We start from the raw sequence: 18,485 nt of genomic DNA, 5'->3' as shown, positions 1-18,485 counted from the left end.
ACTTTTTTTTTTTTTTTAAGTAAACTCTACACCATACATGGGGCTTGAACTCACAACCCCGAGATCAAGAGTCATGTGCTCCTCTGACTGAGCCAGCTAGGCATCCCTAAAGTTTATTTATTTTTAGTAATCTCTGCATCCAGCGTGGGCCTCAAACTCACGACCCTGAGATCACGAGTCACATGCTGCTCCGACTGAGCCAGCCAGGCGCCCCAAGGAGACAAGCTTTTGATGGAAGTGAATTTCTAGTAATTAGGAGAGGATCATAATCAGTTTTTATCTCAGATGTTACCTCTAGCCAATTGGTAGTGACTCTCTGGAATTTTCTATTGACAGTGCTCCTGGGGCCATACTCAATTTCCACAGAAAAGTATCTTGTCCATTAATCATGTCTGTCTGGATTCTGGAGAGGAAAGTGATGATCTTGGCCATTCCCAGTTTAGGCTATGTATCATGTTACCTGCTTTCTCTTTGGGACTTTCCTAAGTATTACTAGCAACACACCACTTATTTTAAGCATCATAAAAAGCCAAGTTTTGGTATCTTTATTTCTATTTTTGGAGCAGTGTTTATTATTCTAGCAAGAGGAAATATGTGGGCAAATAAGTGCATTACTTAAAAAGCCACCCATTTTCTTCCTCTCAGATTATTTTGTTCGCTTTGATGTGCTCAAGTTAAATATTGAAGATAATCTGCTCTTTTTTTGTCTTTGCATGTTTTCCATGCAGTAAAACTTACCTTCAGTAAAGAAAGGTGTGATTTGAATAGAATCACATCAGCACTATTTTTTACCATTTTTAAAAAATTTGTTATGTAAAAAATTAAAAAAAAATTTTTTATTACTATTTTTTTTTTTAGAGAGGTAAAGAGAGACAGTCTTAAGCAGGCTCCATGCCCAGCGTGGAGCCGGATGCACAGCTCAGCCTCACAACCCTGAGATCATGACCTGAGCTAAAACCAAGAGTCGGACGCTTAACCGACTGAGCCACCTAGGTGCCCCACACCAGCACTATTTAGTGAATGTGACGTTAACATCTGTTAACTTACCTAAAAGAAACTTGGGGTGTTTATCATATTTAAGATATTCCTGGAGAAACTGCAGTACAAGTAGAGCTAAAGAAGGGAGTCGTATTGGCATTGATTAAGCAATTGGGTGGAAGCCCTTCTTTCAGAACGGAAAACTTTCCTCGGCCTGGAGGAAATTGAGGGAGTTTTTACAATAATCCCTTCAGTGTATTTGGAATAAAATCAGCAAGTCACTCTGAAGAAAGGAATGTTTACTTTTCCATGGCTTGAAACATCAGGCTTGTAAAGGCAGGGTAGCACGTGTGAACAGGAAAAATAGCCTATTTCTGTGAAATACAATATGAATTGGGAGACATGGAATATTTTAAGTTTCCCCCAAAAAAGTGGAAAAGAATACCAATTTGTAGAAAGTTTGTTGGAAAAAAATCAAAGAAGCAGCAGTTGACAATGTGTGCAGGTTTCAAATTGCTTCTTTCATTTTTTAAATTATAAACATGTTTGTGACTGAGTTCTTTCTATTGTACTAAATAAAAATAACAACTATTTCTAAAGTAAGAATACATGACAGTATGGAACTTAGGATATATCTGTCCATATGAATGGATAATTTTTTACAACTGATTAGTTTTTATCTATATAAAATGCTGGATCATGTATTATGCACTATTCATCTGATCGGTCGTCTGATCTATTTTAATGGTTCCCTCAAAAAGATGTTTAAATTACATTTTGGTGTTTTTGTAAAGAATGTTATATAATAATGGATAGAAAATATTTTCTTCTCAGGTATTTCTCAAAGGGACTATACACAGTACTATGATCATATTTCTAAACAAAAGGATGAGATTTGCAGATGCATACAAGACTTTTTCAGGAAACACATACAGTACAAATTCTTGGATGAAGACTGTGAGTATTTTTTATTGACTCAGTGAAATGAAGTACGTAATGTTACTGAACCTATTTCATGGTGGTGCAGATTTTTTTTTTTTTTTTTTTTAGAGAATTTATTTATTTATTTGGGAGGGAGAGCACCAGCGAGAGGAGGGGCAGAGGGAGAAACAGACTCCTCACTGAGCAGGGAGCCAGATATGGGGCTCAATCCCAGGACCCTGAGATTATGACCGCAGCGAAGGCAGATGCTTTAACTGACTGAGCCACTCAGGCACCCTGGTGGTGCAGATTTTAAAACTGGATTCGAAACACTGTATTTTAACTACTTTGCTCTGTTACTATTTGGTGTTACTGATGGTTGGCATGTTAATTTTACCTTATTTTAATCAGTCACTTTTTAATACCAAGGCAGGTGTTTCTCTTACCATTTTAGATATCTTATTATTCATCTCAAAGGGTCTATCTACAGAGAACAAAATGCTTGTGTTATTCAGACTAAAGTAGCTAGTTGATCTGTCTTTCTAGGTTTTTTATTTGAATGGTTAGATAGTACCAGTTACAAGATAAACATTTGCGACTTGTTTTTAAGAAAGTATATTGTATATCAAAGAGTTTTCACGCATCCTAAAATTTACTCTGATTTCTGCGTGCCAAACCTGGGTTCTATGGCAGATTTGATTTTAAAAAAGATTAATCATGCCATAACCATAGCTAGATTTTATGCTTTCCTACTACAGATTTTACTGAAATCGTTCCTCATCAAATGAGTTAAGTGATTGATGTTTTTTTCACTAGTACATATAATTTGTTTATAATCGTAAATTCTTTGAGATGTTGTGTTTGAAGTTTTAAATACAATTGTCCTTTGAACAACTCAGGTTTGAACTGCATGGTCCACTTACATGTGGATTTTTTTCCTGATACGTACAGTATGGGACTGTAAATATATTTTCCTTACGATTTTACTAATATTTTCTTTTCTCTACCTTTATTGTAAGAATACAGTATATAATACACAAAATATGTGTTTAATTGACTGTTTATGTTACTGGTAAGGATTTGGGTCAACAGTAGGCTGTTAGTAGTTAAGTTTCAGGGAAGTAAAAACTTAAACATGAGTTTTCCAACTCTGCAGGGAAGTTAGCACCCCTAACCCCTGCATTGTTTAAGGATCAACTGTATAAAGGATTATAGGTGAGGGTAGAGAAAAGGAGAACAAAATCATATAAATGAAACATCATAGGCTACCTTATCATGTTTAAAAATTTTGAGATTTAGAAGCATGAAGTTCTCAAGGTACTTATATTCTGCTATTTGAGTAACTAATAATAAGATTCATTTTAGTTTTCAAAAGGAGGCTTAGATCATGAAAATAGTAGTTCATCATTAACTTTGAGTTTTTTCTCCTTTGCAGTTGTGTTCGATATATATAGAGACAGTAGGGTAAGTAACAACTATCTTTTTTTTTTTTTTTTTTTAAGATTTTACTTATTTATTTGACAGAGAGAGAGGCAGCGAGAGAGGGAACACAAGCAGGGGGAGTGGGAGAGAGAGAACCAGGCTTCCCACCAAGCAGGGAGCCCGATGTGGAGCTTGATCCCAGGACGCTGGCATCGTGACCTGAGCCAAAGGCAGACACTTAACAACTGAGCCACCCAGCAGCCCCAGTAACAACTATTTGATATGCTTAAAAATCAGGGCTGGTCTTACAGAGTGCGTAGCCGTTATGTATGTGAGGGCCCACTGCTCAAAAAATACTTTCTCAAACCAGCGAAGGTGTTTGAAAGTCACAGTGGTTAAGAATCTCCCTTAACATATATTTAACAGTGGGAGACATAATATCTTCAATAGTTTTGTGGATTAGGGTTTATTAATTTAACAGATGTCTAAATGGCTACTTTATGTCCTGCTTTCCACTTTTGTCAGGGGTCTGGGCCTGCTTAAAATAGTTCAGTTTGCACACTTAAGTGTGGCCGGGAGTTTGTCTTTTGATATTTAGATAATTACCTTTAGTCAACTAAAAGATCCTTAGCATGATTGGAATCACATTTATCTTTAGACTGAAGATGAGGATTCGCTTATTCTTTAAATCTTACAAGTGATGGAAACTTGTGTAATGAAAAAGAGAACAAAAACCTGACTTCATTAATCCTACAGCAGAGGTTTCATTATCAAGACGTGCAATCTTTTAAAAAAAATTTGGGTCACTAAACATCCTGTGATTAGTGCTTATTGACTTAGCTGTTGAGAAGATAGCAGGTGTGTGTTCTGAATATGTGACCATGTGTTTTCCAAATGTTACCCACATTTTTCTCATTCCCTCTCCAAGCTCCTATCAGCCTCACTGTTGTGATGCTTGTGATACCTTTGAATCATTTTTTGGACAAAAGGATATGGCCCATATGGTCATGTCCCAAAATAACTGTTAACTGTTGACTTTCCTCTTTTTAGCCAAAAGACAACACTTACTGTTTTTACCTCTGTGTCTTCAGGGGTGAGAATGTCTGTGAAGAGTTAGAGAGAGGAGTTATAAATTGGGAAGTGGTAAGGAAGAGGGATATTACTTTGCACTTTCAATCTAGTGGAAACAAACCTTAGAGAAAGGATGGGAAGCTGGTGTGATGGAATGGATAGAAACCAGAGCTGATTGACAGGAGCCCAGGCTCTAGTCCTGGCTCTTCTTCTAACTGATAGACACTGGCCACATCAATCACTCACACAGCCAGCATTTATAGAGAGCCTGTACTGTCAGATGTCATGCTTCTAACAAAAGGCTACCAACAAGATGATCTCCTGACCTACAAGGACTTTATCTTCGAAACTTAAACATTCCAGGGAATTGGTCTGGTTGTAAGTGGGATCAGATCAGCCAGTTAGTGAGTGAGTAAACCTAGCTTGTTACCCTAATGTGCAGCTCAGAAGAACTTTATTTGTATTTAACTCAGGTTATCCATATAACCCTGTGAGGTATGTGTTATTCTCATTTTATAGATATTAAAACTGAAGCAATTATATTTTAGTGCAGTTATATTTAATGGCATTTAAAAATTTGGAATTTGCCAAGGTCTCTCAGTATTTCCCTGGACTATGTCCAGCTCTGCTTTGATTCATTATTGCTGGCAGGTCAGTGCAAATGTGTAATTTGGTGAAAGTTATATAAATGTCTTAAGTGAAGTTGGACATGTACAGAAGTAATTACTGCTATGATCTAACAGAACTGAAAGTAGTTGTATGTTTTTAAAGTGAGAAACATGCCAGTATGAACATGCTGACAGTTGCTGAGAAGAGATTTAAACCATGATGTAAAATGGCACTCGTATCACTGTTTGTTAGGCACTTTGTTGAATATATGGTTTTATGACTGTTGTAGAAAACTCACTCTCTATGGTGGTCTGTCATATGCAATGGAACTGAAGTATGTTTGAGTTTGGCAGTATTTTGATGTGTCTACTTTCTTATTGCAGCTGGGTGAGTTGACTCAGTGTTGATAGATTCTCACTGTCATATATGTCATAGATGGCCCACGCAGTCAGGAGGTCTGGGATGAGGCCTTGGTCTGTGTATTCTCTGGAGCTCCTTAAGTGATGATAACACATAACTAGAATTTAGAATAACTACTTTAGAGACTTGAAAAATTATTGCAGTCTCCTTATGTATTCTTTTAGTGATGGCTAGTGTTCTGTTACTAATTTCATTGCTGTAAGGACTAAAAATGTCTGATCTTGAGTCTTTGATATTGTTGAGATTGGCTTTGCAACTTGGTCACTTTTTGTGACTGTTTTATGTGTGTTTGAAAAATTACAACTAATGTGTGAAGTGTTCTGTCGATGTTTGTTAGATTAAGCTTGGTAATAATAATTGTGAAAATCTTTTTATCTCTTATGAGTGAAATGATGTCTGAGGAGACCTTCAAAATAATATAGGTGGGGGGAATGGATGGAATATAGATGTAAAAGATTGGCTATGGGGTTCAACAAGATAATTGTTGAAACTGAGCGATAGGTATTTGGGGTTCTTTATATTTTGTCCACTTTGTATATGTTTAAAGTTTTCCATATACAGTTTTTTTTAACTTTAACAACCATGAAGAAAAAGGTCTGTATCTTCCCTAATTTTTGGTCTACTTAATTTATCAGTTACTGAACAGGATATGTTAAAATGTGAAATCTCCTGCTTTCGAATTCTGTCAGTTTTTGTGTTACATACTTTCAGGTTATGGTCTTAGACAAGAGCATATGATCATAACGGTTTTGTTTTCCCAGTTAATTCTCATCATTAGGCAGTGACCGTCTCTGTCTCTAAGACTGCTTTTGTGGTGTTTGCATTAAAGTATGCTTTGTTTGGTATTAATAGTGTCACTACAGTTTTCTTTTGGTCTTAGAATTTACCTTTTTCATTCCTTTTATATTTAGCTGTTAGGTTTTAGGTGTGTGCATGTATCTTGTAAGTGGCATAACACATGAGTGTAGTTTGCATATATTGTATTTGATATCATTTTACAACATCTTATCTTGAGTTTTCAATTTGCTTTTCTATGTTTTTGTTTCCTCCTTTCATTTATATTACTGGTTTTTCTTTATTCTTTCCATGCTACCCTTCCCCCCCAAAATTCTGAAGTTTTATTTTTTTCTTGTTATTTTGGTAGTTATCATTAAATATTTTTTTTAAAGATTTTTATTAATTTATTTGACAGACAGGAGAGAGGGAACACAAGCCAGGGGGAGTGGGAGAGGAAGAAGCAGGCTCCTAAGGGAGGAGCCTGATGTGGGGCTCGATCCCAGAACGCTGGGATCACGGCCTGAGCTGAAGGCAGACGCTTAATGACTGCACCACCGAGGCGCCCCCTAAATATTTTTTTTTAATCATTAAATCATAATGTGGCTATTTAATAAGTTCAAAAGTTGATCTCACTTCCTGTTGCCCTGATACAAGGACCTTGGAACAAATTCCCAGTGCCTGTTTACATCTTATGTGTGATTTCTGATTTTTAGTTCTACTTTATATTTAATATCCCTAAATTAGTCATGACTGTTGCTTTTCACTTTCTTTGCTTACCAGTGCTTCTTACCACTGCTTTTTGGATCCAGTTTCTCTTCAGTAGTATATCCTTTAGTAGAAATTCCCTCAGCCATTGGCTGGAAAAGTTGTTTAGCTTTCAGTCTTAGCTGAGTATAGAAGTTTTGGTTGACGAGTTCTATTGTTTCAGCATACTGAAGACACTGCTCCATTTTTGTTGGCGGGTTTTTTTTTTTTCTCCCTTTCTTTAGTCTTTTTTGAATACCTCCTAAGTCTAAGAATTCATTTCCTTTGTCAGTTGTAAAGAACTCTCAGCTATCTTTTCAAATGTTACCTCTTTCTTTCTGTCTTCCGTCTCCTTTGGAAATCTGTTTAGAGGAATGTTAGCGCATCTCATTTTATCTTCATGTGTCTCAACTTCTTGTTTTTCACCTCCTTTCTTTCCTGTACTCTGTTGTGTAATTTTCTCAGATACAACTTCTGGTTAACTAGTTCTCTTTCAGCAGTGTCCGATTGGATACATTTAGCTTTTCACTAAATTTAAGTTATATTAGCTATATTTTTTCATATCTGTAGGGTCCATTTGGTAACTTCAGTTCTCTGTATTCTTTTTTTCATAGTATCTTATGTCTTAGGGTTTTGATTTCTTTTATTTTCATTTTTTAAAAAGATTTATTTATTTATTTTAGAGTGTGTGAGCATGCTTGTGAGTGGGGGGAGGGGCAGGAGGAGAGGGACAGAGAGAACCCCAGGGACACTCCCTGCTGAGTGCAGAGTCAGATGCTGGTCATCCCAGGACCCTGAGATCACGACATGAGCTGAAATCAAGAGCCAGACACCCAACTGACTGAGCTACCCAGGCATCCCTATATTTTCAGTCTGAATTTTTTGGGTCAGTTTTTGAGACATAATTTACACAGAGTAAAATTAATCCTTTTTAGGGTATAGTTCTATGAGTTTTGACAAATACATCCAGTTGTATAACCACTACTACAGTGAACATGTGGAACTCCATCACTCCCCCAAATTTCCTCATGACCCTCCCTGCACTCTAGTGCCTGGCAAACAGTGCTCTGTAAAACCTACTGAGCTTTAAACTTTTTAGTTGAGAATATATTCACATTGCTCAAAAATTAAATCGATGTGAAAATGTAGAAAGTCTTGCTCTTACCTCTGTAAGAGGTACTCCTACAAGTACACTTTTATTAGTTTTTTATATATCCTTCCAGTATTTCTTGATGCAAAAACAAGCAATATATTTATCTTTTTCCATCTTTCATACACAAGAGTTAGCATATGATATATACTCTGCATCTTGCTTTATACACATTTGTTTAAAACATTGTATTTTTGGAGAGCTTTCTAGTTTCTTACAATGGTGTAGTATTTCATTTTGTGGATATACTATATAGGTTGTTTAACCATTTTCCTGTTGATGAACACATAACTTATTTCTAGTCTTTTACAAACTGTGCTGTGAACAGTTCTGTATACATGGGGGGTGTGTGTGTGTGTGTGCGCGTGTGCGCACGTGTGTCCTGGCCCGAGCTCTTTGAAGGAATAGATATTGTGTTATTGGTCATTATGCTTCAATGCCTGGTGATGTTTGGTGCATAGAGATTTTTTGGGGCAGGTAGTGGGGTGGTTAGTTGGTTGATATCAGGAAGGTCAGTGTGACCACTCTTACCTGATGGATTGCCTAAAAACAGAATTTCTCAGGATGTCTTGTGCCTGAGATGTCACATAAAAAACATGTTAGAGCTATAAAATCCTCATCTTGATAGTTTCATGCCTGATTGCAGCTGGTTTTTTTTTCCTTTGTAAACTAGAGGATGCCTTCTGAAATACAGAACAAACTCTGCCGGTTATCAGTCCCAGCAGTGGTGATCTGTTTTTGTTTTGCTTATTTTTTATAGTATCGCATATTTTTAGTTTATAGAGCTCAATATTCCTCTACTAACAAGTATGATAGGGTTCCCCCCCCCTTTTAGTAAAGAGGTGGTTTTATTGGTTATGAAAACTCAACTAGAAAGGGTTTGGAGGTTAGAAAATACCCATTGTGTTAAAGTAACATACAATATGTTAAAGACATCTTAGTAGTCACCCCAAAACAAAGCTAATGTCACACAAAGAAGTTGATTAATGGCTGACATTATTTCACACAAACACTGTACAAGTGGTTGTGGAATCTATGTGAGAAAACAGCTCAGGTGGCAAGAGTTACCGGCTTTCTCCTGGTGGGTGGGGAGAGTATATAATAGGAAACTTAAAAAGTATGTGGTCCAAACTTCCTGTAATGGTTTTTGGCTACTTACTAGATGTTTCTCATGTTTGAAGCTAGTCCTAATAAGACATTTCATCTTTCTTAAAATTGTCTTTTAACCCAGATGAGAAACAGTGCTAGAGATTAATAATGCTGGCTCAGCAATCTAGTTCCTTAGGTGGATATAATTTTATACACGTACATCTGATCAAGACATGATTACATATTTACCAAAAAAATTAATTATCAACCGCAAAATGGTGCAATTTTATGAATGTTTCAGCGAGAAAAGTCAAGAGGAGCAAAGATAAAAGTTTCAAGGAAACATTTACTAAATGTCACATGTATCTCTGGGATCAAATGTGGCTTAAATTTCTTGGCAGGATTTCACAGATTCCCCGGGTCTGTTATTATCAGTGCTCTGCTGCTTTATATACTAAGATGCACCTGATTCTAATCAAACTCAGTATAACCAGGTCAGAAGTATTCTTTCCCTGAGTCTAGACCCTATCAGATTGCCCACCAGTACTAAGAACAGAAGATAGAAATTTCTTTTAAAGATTGACATTTTTCATTTCCCCTTCATGTGACAGAAGCTCTGTCATATAGACAAAGCAAATATTACATTAAGATTAAAGAAAACTGAGAATTTTTCTACGCTTTTCTTTTTCTTTTTTTAAAATGCCCCCTTTGCAGCAGCCTCTCAAGGGTGAGGAAGGTGCTCTCAGATCTGCTGGCTCTCCACTGCCTCCACCTGGCTTCCTCAGGCGAGATAATTGCAGACACCCTTGAAAGCATTCCAGTCATGCTATTTTGGTGGAATCATTCTGTGAGATTGTCCTTTCTCCTGCTTGGATTTTTGACTTAGAATCCTGTGTGATTTTAGGCAGGAGTTGGCATATCTGCCTTTGTCGGGGCTTTTCTTTCCTAGGTCCCTTCTCTGCATTCACTGGCAGACCTCCCTCTGGATCTGGCACTCCTTTCTTTACACAAGTGATCCTTTCTCAGCTGGGACCTGGAGGAACTGTCTTTTGAAATAAATGACAGAATTTTTAAGATTATTGTTTGGGTAAAATAATATGAAGATGATCTTTTGGATAAGATAGATGACAGACTTGTGTTTGTTTTTATTCCGAGCTTACTAATGGTTCTGTCTGTGCTCTAGGGGAAGGTGTGGCTGATTGATTTTAATCCGTTTGGTGAAGTAACTGATTCACTGCTGTTTACTTGGGAAGAACTGATATCTGGAAGAAATTTAAAAGGTGATTTTAGTGAAGGAGATGCTCTGGAACAGGTAAGAAGATAAAAAAGAATTACAGGAGACCTCATAATCCATTAAATAATTGCTCGCTTGTTCTTTAGGCATTAACACAGATTTACTAATAGATACTCGCTCATGGAGGTGACCAAAAAGGGTTTGTGCATTGTGGTTCACCTGGAAGAATCTTGACCCTGGCTCAGGTCATATGTTGACTCTGATCCTAACCCCAGGCTCCTGACCCCTGAGAGAGGAAAACCACACAGGTGCCCAGCCTGGGGTCTCGTCATAGTCATGACCCCATCAAGGGGGCTCTACTGCAGTGTTTCCCTCACCAGCTTTCTCTTCTACCCACGGTAGCCTTCCACACCTCTGTGTAACCCTTTAGACCTCCTTGCCCATCATCCCTGTCCTCCTCTCAGCAGATGATGCCACATCCTTCTTCATAGGAAGAGAATCTGCTGGTGCGAGTCGTGTAATTGTCCTTGAACCTATGAGCGTCCCTCTGTTCCTCCTCCTCAGTCTAACAGTTCCACCTGCTCAGCATGCTGTTCCTTACCATCTCTCTTGATCCTGTGCTGCCCCTCACTCCTTCCTGTTTCCTCTTCTCTTCTTTTCCACCTGCCCTGTGTTCAGATATTTTCTGTCCGAAGAGACAAACCTCCTTCAGCCTTATGTCTTCAGCCAGCAACTCTGTCTCCTCACCTTCACAGCCAGACTTTATTTGAACAACACCTTTGTGTTGCCTTTTTCTGCTTGTAAAAGTATACATGCCCACTTTTAAAGAGCATTCTGAATTACCTGCAGTCCTACCACATTGAGAACCACGGTTTATATTTTCTGTACCGTATTTGGTATACATTTTGGTATGTATAACATGCCTATATACATACACAGAAACTTTTTAAAATAAATGAGATTGTACTACATATGTGTTATCTTTATGTTTTTTTAATATCTTTTAAAAAATAGTTTTATTTTTACATAGTCATTTAAAAAAACAGAATTAGAGGCAAGACTTGAAGTCCTACCACCTGGAAATTGCCATTCTTACCCCTTCAGTTACTATTATCCAGGCGTGGTTCTATAATCTATACACATGGATTTTCACACTCGTGGGATCATACTAGCTTCACTCACGCCATTACGTGACCTGCGGTTTTGTAACTGCTCAGTAGCTGTACACCCTCCCAGCCGGCTTCCTCGTACGGCCGCCTCTCCTGCCTGCTGCCTCTCCCCTGTGCGCCCATCCACCCACTGCGGTTAGCCTCCGGTCCTGCCACTCCACGGAAACTGCTCTTGGCAAGGGCTCTGCCAGCTCTTGGCGAGTGCCAGTGGACGATGCTTGGCCGCATTTGAATGTGTTACCCTCTTCCGTGTTTTCACCGCACATCTTCCCTTGGTTTCCGTGATACCTGCTCTCCTGGGTTTCTTCCTGTTTTTCTGGCTGCTGCCTTGCTTTCAGTGTGATCATCTTTTCTTTTGTCTTATCTCTGAAATACTTCTTTTCGTCATTACTCTGTCTGGGCCCTCTTTGGCCCTATTTGTCTAGATCTGGCTCAGGTGTATATTTTTCCCTGTCATGGCACTTGCCCTGTTGTGTTGTACTTGCGTATGTCCTGCCCCAGACTGTAAGTTTCTGAGCACAGGGGGAGTATCTCTCATGTTCTCCACAGATCTATGTGGCTTAGCACAATTCAGGCACAGTTGATTTTTGTTAAACTAATGACTGAAAGAATTTTCTTCATGCTTCCATCTTAGAGTTGGGGGCCATTAAATCTGAATGTCAAGGACAGAGAATGTAAATTATTCAGCACAGGGTTAATTTTAAATATGAGGGACACAGTGAATAGAAACAGTTTGTACAAAATTCACTCTGTGATCCAAATCCTTTATTTCTTTTCAATTTAAAGAACATTATATTGGAGGTCAGGGGATGACAGGGAAACAGGAGCAGGCTCCTGCCTTTTCTACAGAGTCATGTCCTGCCTGTCTCCCTGTCCTTACTCCTCTCTGTGGAGACTTGGCTTTTCCTCTGGTTCTCACAGCTACAAAGCCTTACCTTGGGATATTTGCCCTGGTTGTGTCCACTGCCTTCCAAGCCGTGCCCAGTCCCTGTCTGAGTTCCCAGACCTCATGGGGCTGCTTTCATCATAGTTTTCAGCACACATGTTCCCTCCTCGGCAAGGTATTACCTGACCACCCCTGTGAAGTTGCCTGTGTTTTTCTTCTCTTCCTATGGCACCCTTTTGTTGTGTTTTTGTAACACCTGTTACTGTCCGAAATGATCTTGCTTTGTATTTATTTGCTTACTTATTGGCTGTCTGCCAGTCTGGTTTACCAGTTGATCTCCTATACCTACAACAAGGTCAGCGCAAAGTGGGTATTTCCTAAGTATTTGTCAGATGATGGGTCTGTCATAAGATATGGCCTGCTTTCTAGGGCCCTACGGTCTTGTTCCACTCAAGTTCTTGGCCTGTCTCCATCTGCTGGACACCATCCATCCCTCATCTAGATACCTGCCACCCATGAAGTCCAAACCCAAGGCCTTCTGTCTCTGAAATCCTTTTTGGGCCAAGGCAACATGTAAATATTAAATGCAAGGCTCTAAGCAAGTACATTGAAGAATGCGAAGACTTGTTAAATATGATACTCAAATTTGCAGTTTTCCATAGGTGCTGAGAGAGATAAACAAATATGTAAGTTAAGTGACTAAGAGAAGCACAAAAGTGTTAGGAATTCATAGCACTTCCTTGCTCTCACTTGCCTTGCCTTAACTTTATTCTCTAGGGTAGTACTTTCCACCTGTGCACCTGGAGAAAATGATAATATTGCTAAAGCACTCTCACCTGCATGAGATTGCTCAAGGCCAGAGAGGACTAGCCATAGGCCTCGGGCCCATTCAAGGACTAAGGAACCCATAACCCATCGCAGTGCATAGTGGCTGGTAGCATTTAGGGATTGACCATAGTTCTCCATGCGGACACTGTTTTCAGGTACTGTGAATTTATTTTCCAGTGAACATGTGAGAATATTCTTAGAATCTTGATGTTTCTTTTACTTCAGAATCTTATTTTCTTCCTTAACTAGTACAGATGGGAACAGGAAATCGAAATTGTTATACTAGTATCTTTTTCACTTTGAAGAATAGACTTAAAAAGATAACTTCTTACAGACTTTCCCTTTTTTTCTTTGTAAAGGATTCTCCAGCTTTCCGTTGCACAAACAGTGAAGTGACAGTTCAACCCAGTCCCTATCTGAGTTACCGACTTCCCAAGGACTTCGTAGACCTGTCTACTGGGGAGGATGCTCACAAACTCATAGATTTTCTTAAACTGGTAAAGTATATGTGTACTTAGTACACATATGTGTATACCTTTGTTTTCAAATTAACTTTGTAATATTTCACTGTACTCATATACTGTCTAGATTTTATTTGGTTAGGTCATTTTATAATGAAATATTAAGTAATATAAGTAAGCTGAGGGATTAATTTATTGCTTAGAATGATAGAAAATGTGTTTTATGATGGTTATGCTTTTTGAATAATTTTCACAATACTTGTGCTTTTGAAGAAAGTCTGTATATTGTTATAGAGTTAAGAGAAGATCCAGCTCTCTGCTGTATTATTTAGGGGGAATGTGTGTATTTGTACTTTTGTGTGTGTGTTTCTTTGTGGGAATATTTGCACAAATGGAAGAAAGAGAAGTATTCAAATACCTGAGGATAACATGCCCAGGAGCCAAAGTGATAAACTTGTCTGATGAATTAGTTAAGGCATGTTTTTCCATGATGATTTTCAACCATATCTGTTGCCAAGGCCTCTAGAAAATTATACTTGCTGACAGAAAAAGAGATCTTGGCTGAACAAATATCCCAACAGAATGTGCTATTTTAATGTATCTTGGTTTCCTTTGACAGAAAAGAAATCAGCAAGAGGACGACTGATTAGAGTGCCAGAGTTAAGTCCGAGGTAAAGAGGAAACCACCTTGGCATCAGGAGGCTTCTCTGAGCTCACAACTTCTTGTTATCCCACTTGGGTTGGGGTGGGAGGCAGAGTGAAGTCAATAGCTTTTTATATCCATGTATATTAAGCTGGAAAAAAATGGAGGGACTTTGCTACTTGTAAAAATAAATAATAAATAGATCTTAAATATAGGAAACCATATTGTTCTGATGATAAAATACCTTCTCTGAAATACCTCACTCTTTTGGCTCAGTCTGTTGAGATTTATATATGTTTTCTTGTGCTCTTTATGTTTCTTGTGCTACCTATCGGGTAGATGGGCAAATTAATATTTGTTATACAGAAGTGGGTTCTTTTTTAATTATTACTTTTTCATGGAAAAAATAGAACCTTATATTACTACAGAAAATATTTTTCCTACTTTGAGAGGATTTTCATGTAATTTTTCTATTGGTTTATCTTTGGTTTGCATATAGCTAAAATAATACAGACTTCTCAAGCTATCACATAACCATGAAAATGTGAGTATATTACAACTAGCTTAATATTTAATATGTATTAGTAAACCTGTCACAAATTTAGTTAGAATTTGGCCTTTTTAAAAAATACTGGAATTTTGGGAGGTAGATTCACTTTTCTTAGGCCACCATTTGAGTAATTACTCTTCAGTACCCTAATTGGTGAGGACCATATCAGTAATATATAGTTTACTCAGTACTTATTGTATGCCAAGACACTCTGCTGTGTGCTCTTTGTGTATTGTTTTACATCCTGGAACAATTTGAAGGAAATTGACATTACAGTTTCCAAGGACATCTATCAAATGTGGTATCAAAGAATATTTACTGGAGGTATGTTTTTCAACTTAGCAGTGCACATTTGAATACTCCCATAGGAAAATAGAAAAATGGAGTAGAATTTCCCCTTTCTGTGTAGTTATGGCAGATTCTACATAATGATGAAAGATATTCTTTTTTGGTTATCTCAAACTCCATAGCTTTTTTGTGACTATAATTACTTGGATATTAGTATTTTAAAACAAAATACAAAGATCAAGTTGTGATCTTTGACCTCAGTATTATCATGCCATTTCTGAGGCCAGTTGTTTGAAGTTGAGGTGCTTCAAAATATTTTTGTTTTTTAAACTGCTCTTGAGCCACTTGACTGTTAACTCATAATAGAGGGATTTATTATCATGAGTTGACTTAACCTTAGCTTTGGAAGCTGGCTTCATCAAGGTGGTACTTCACCAGTCCAAAAAAAAATTAATGTATTTAATACCAACTGAAAAAAATTGGACTATAAATAATAAAATGACTCAAGCAAAATTTGGCAAATATTTTATAAAAAGTATAATTCTTGGTATAAAACTCATTAAATTTTTGCATTAGTTTTCCTGAGGCATTATTGAGTTCAACTTTCACTTTTAAAAATGTGATTTTTATACATTATTTCCCTAGTATATTTAATTTTTGTTGATTAATCTCAATGTTAATAGTAAATGTAGGACAATATGCAGGAAATATTCTCCTACACTCGTATATCATTTATGCCTGCCCAAAGTTTAGTTTTGAATTATCCTTTTATTTTATGGGCATTATCTGTTTTGTTTTGTTTTGTTTTTTGAGGTACTTCAGGTTTGTGCTTGAATTTAAAAAGGGAATTTGTAGCTTGGTCCTGACTTTCTGAAGAGAAGACATTGCAACTGTCTGTTTAGTCAGGTTGGGACAAACATGTTTACTTTGTCCTGCAGAACAGTAGCATGTAGCGTGGGCCTTCAATACAGCAGATTTTGTCAGAAAGTTCTGTTTTTAAGCCTCATTTTGATGTGTATTTTCTGAGTTCATAAATTTTTCCCATCTACTCAGACATTTCTCTTTAGGGTAATTGAGGATTGTATCTGCCGTTAAAAAACAAACAGATGTTACATGGCTGAATTTTTTGGCTTTTTTTCCTTACCTGTAAATTAGAATAATAATTGAAAATTCATGCATTTGTTAAATGAGGGCCCGTTTAACACTTTTCATATAGTGTGTCAATATATACATCCTAAACCCCCAACACATGGTAGCTCTCATTATCATTCTGCTTTGCAGACCTCTGTGTATTAAAGGCAAGTTCTTTTTTTAACAGAATCAAAATTTTGAGTGTCAAAGGACTTCAGAGATCATTTGGCCCCTTTTCTTTTCCTTTTTTCCTCCTTTCCTCCTCCCTGTGCTTTTTACCCCTTTCTTCCTTTTTTAACACATCAGAAAACTGCTGCCCAGAGGAGTTAAGATTTGCCCAAAATTTCAGCGGAATCAGGACCACGGAAGAACTTCTATTCTAATGCTGTTCTCTAAGGGCTTTATCCTAATATTTTTTATAGATAAGTTTCAACCTGGACAAATTAGTATTTTAATAATAGAATTAAAAAAATTTTTTTTTCTTGAGTATAGTTATTTGACTAGTTGACATAAAACATCACATTAGTTTCAGGTGTACAACATAGTGATTCCCTAAGTTTATACATGATGCTATGTTTACAAGTGCAGCTAGGAATTTTTTTTTAAATAAAGGTAAGTACAAATTCACATTTGTGCGGAAGAATTAGATGAAAAGAGATATTAAATACAGAAATTAAATGAGGAAATAACTGTCTTTGAAAGATTAATTCATGTTTTTATTAACCAGGCTCATCTTGAGAGGTGACAACCATTTTTAGACATTTTAAAGACAAAATTCCTATTTAATTCACTGTTATTGTCGTTTACATGTGTTGGCTTGCAGAAAACAGGTTTAGTAAGTTATCCAAGAAAATACGTAATGATAAGCTCACCACTCACACACAGCACCGGTGTGTCATGTATACACATTGAGCGGCTCGAGGAAAAGGAAACGTAAGACCTAATTTAAAAAGTAATTAGTCAATGAGTCCGGCATGAATTACCTGAAGAGAGAATGCGTTCAAATGCGTTTTTTTTCAATCAAGGGAAATCAAACCAAAACACCGGTGGGTCATAAGGACAGACTGGTAGAGGTGGGGCAGCACTGCTGCCGCAGCGGCCTGGTCCGGAGCGGCCGAGGCCGAGCCTTGGGGGCCGGGCCGGTGTTGCGTGCTGTGTGCGCGCGCATCCGAGCGGCCCTGCCTCACGCACGGCGCGAGGGGGCACCGCACGGGAAACAAGCAGCCGCGGAGGTGGGCACCGTGGGCACCGACACCGGCTCTGGTGAGAAGGAATTTCTGAGGTGGCGATAGGGAAGCGAGACCTGAGGCTGGGGGGAAGCCAGCCACGGGAAGAGGGGCAGGGACGCCCCCACGGGAGTGTGCGCGTGAGCACACGGCAGCCCCGAGGCGGGAGAGGCGGCTGGGGTGAGGGCCGGGGCGCTGCCCCGGGCTGACGCGTTGGGATTTCCTTCTCGGGGGCGGTGGGAAGCCAGTGTTGGGGGGTTGAAGCAAGGGAGAAAAATGGTCTGGGTTAGGTTTTTGAAGTAGTTTTCTGGTTCGCGTGTGGAAAGCAGATCAGTTGGGAGAAGGATGCCTCATGGTGATCATGTGGGTGGCCTTGGGGGGAGCCAAGGGGGCCGGGCCGCAGGGGCGCCGCAGAGGGGGAGCACGGGCAGGATGCAGGGCGGGAAGGCGAAGCGGGAAGCTGACCCAAGCCGAGGTCTCTGGCTTGAGCCGTCAGGCACAAGGTGATGTCGGTTGCCCAATGGGAAAGATGGACGGAGGAGGGAAATGGAGATACTGGTCTTGGACACGAAGAACTGAAGATTCCAGTGACTCACCCAAAGATGTGCAGTCACAGTTGAATTCAACCATCAGAAGTTGTGTGGAGTGAGTAGTAGGAGTGGGTCGGGAAGGCATGCATGGCTCACCGGCAGGAAATCCAGGCAGTGGCTCTCTGTTCCGCCGTGTGGGATACAGCAGAGAAGTTGAACAAGAAATAAGAAAACAATTGTTCTTATGTAGTATGAGTAGTAATCTTTCAGGTTGTTAAAAGACTTAATCTGGGGGGCTCCTAGGGGAGTCAGTCGGTTAAGCATCCCACTCTTGGTTTTGGCTGGGGTCATGATCTCA

General features: G+C 38.6%; 1 protein-coding gene across 2 annotated transcripts in view; it reads left to right on the top strand.

The window, feature by feature from the left end:
* CDC123 (cell division cycle 123) overlaps positions 1–14,659 on the top strand; it is a 59,137-nt gene extending 44,478 nt beyond the window's left edge. For both annotated transcript variants that reach the window (XM_087857713.1, XM_045793931.2), the window contains 5 exons: positions 1,813–1,935; positions 3,335–3,363; positions 10,365–10,493; positions 13,658–13,795; positions 14,379–14,659. In XM_087857713.1, coding sequence (XP_087713839.1) covers positions 1,813–1,935; positions 3,335–3,363; positions 10,365–10,493; positions 13,658–13,795; positions 14,379–14,405 — 446 coding nt within the window. In that variant the 3' untranslated portion in view covers positions 14,406–14,659. The remainder of the gene's footprint in view (positions 1–1,812; positions 1,936–3,334; positions 3,364–10,364; positions 10,494–13,657; positions 13,796–14,378) is intronic.
* Positions 14,660–18,485: the final 3,826 nt, after the last annotated feature.

The sequence above is a fragment of the Ursus americanus genome, chromosome 31 (genome assembly GCF_024610735.1).
Source record: "Ursus americanus isolate L20-20 chromosome 31, mUrsAme1.1.p, whole genome shotgun sequence".
Lineage (NCBI taxonomy): Eukaryota > Metazoa > Chordata > Mammalia > Carnivora > Ursidae > Ursus > Ursus americanus.
This window is presented reverse-complemented; position numbering and strand designations above follow the sequence as displayed.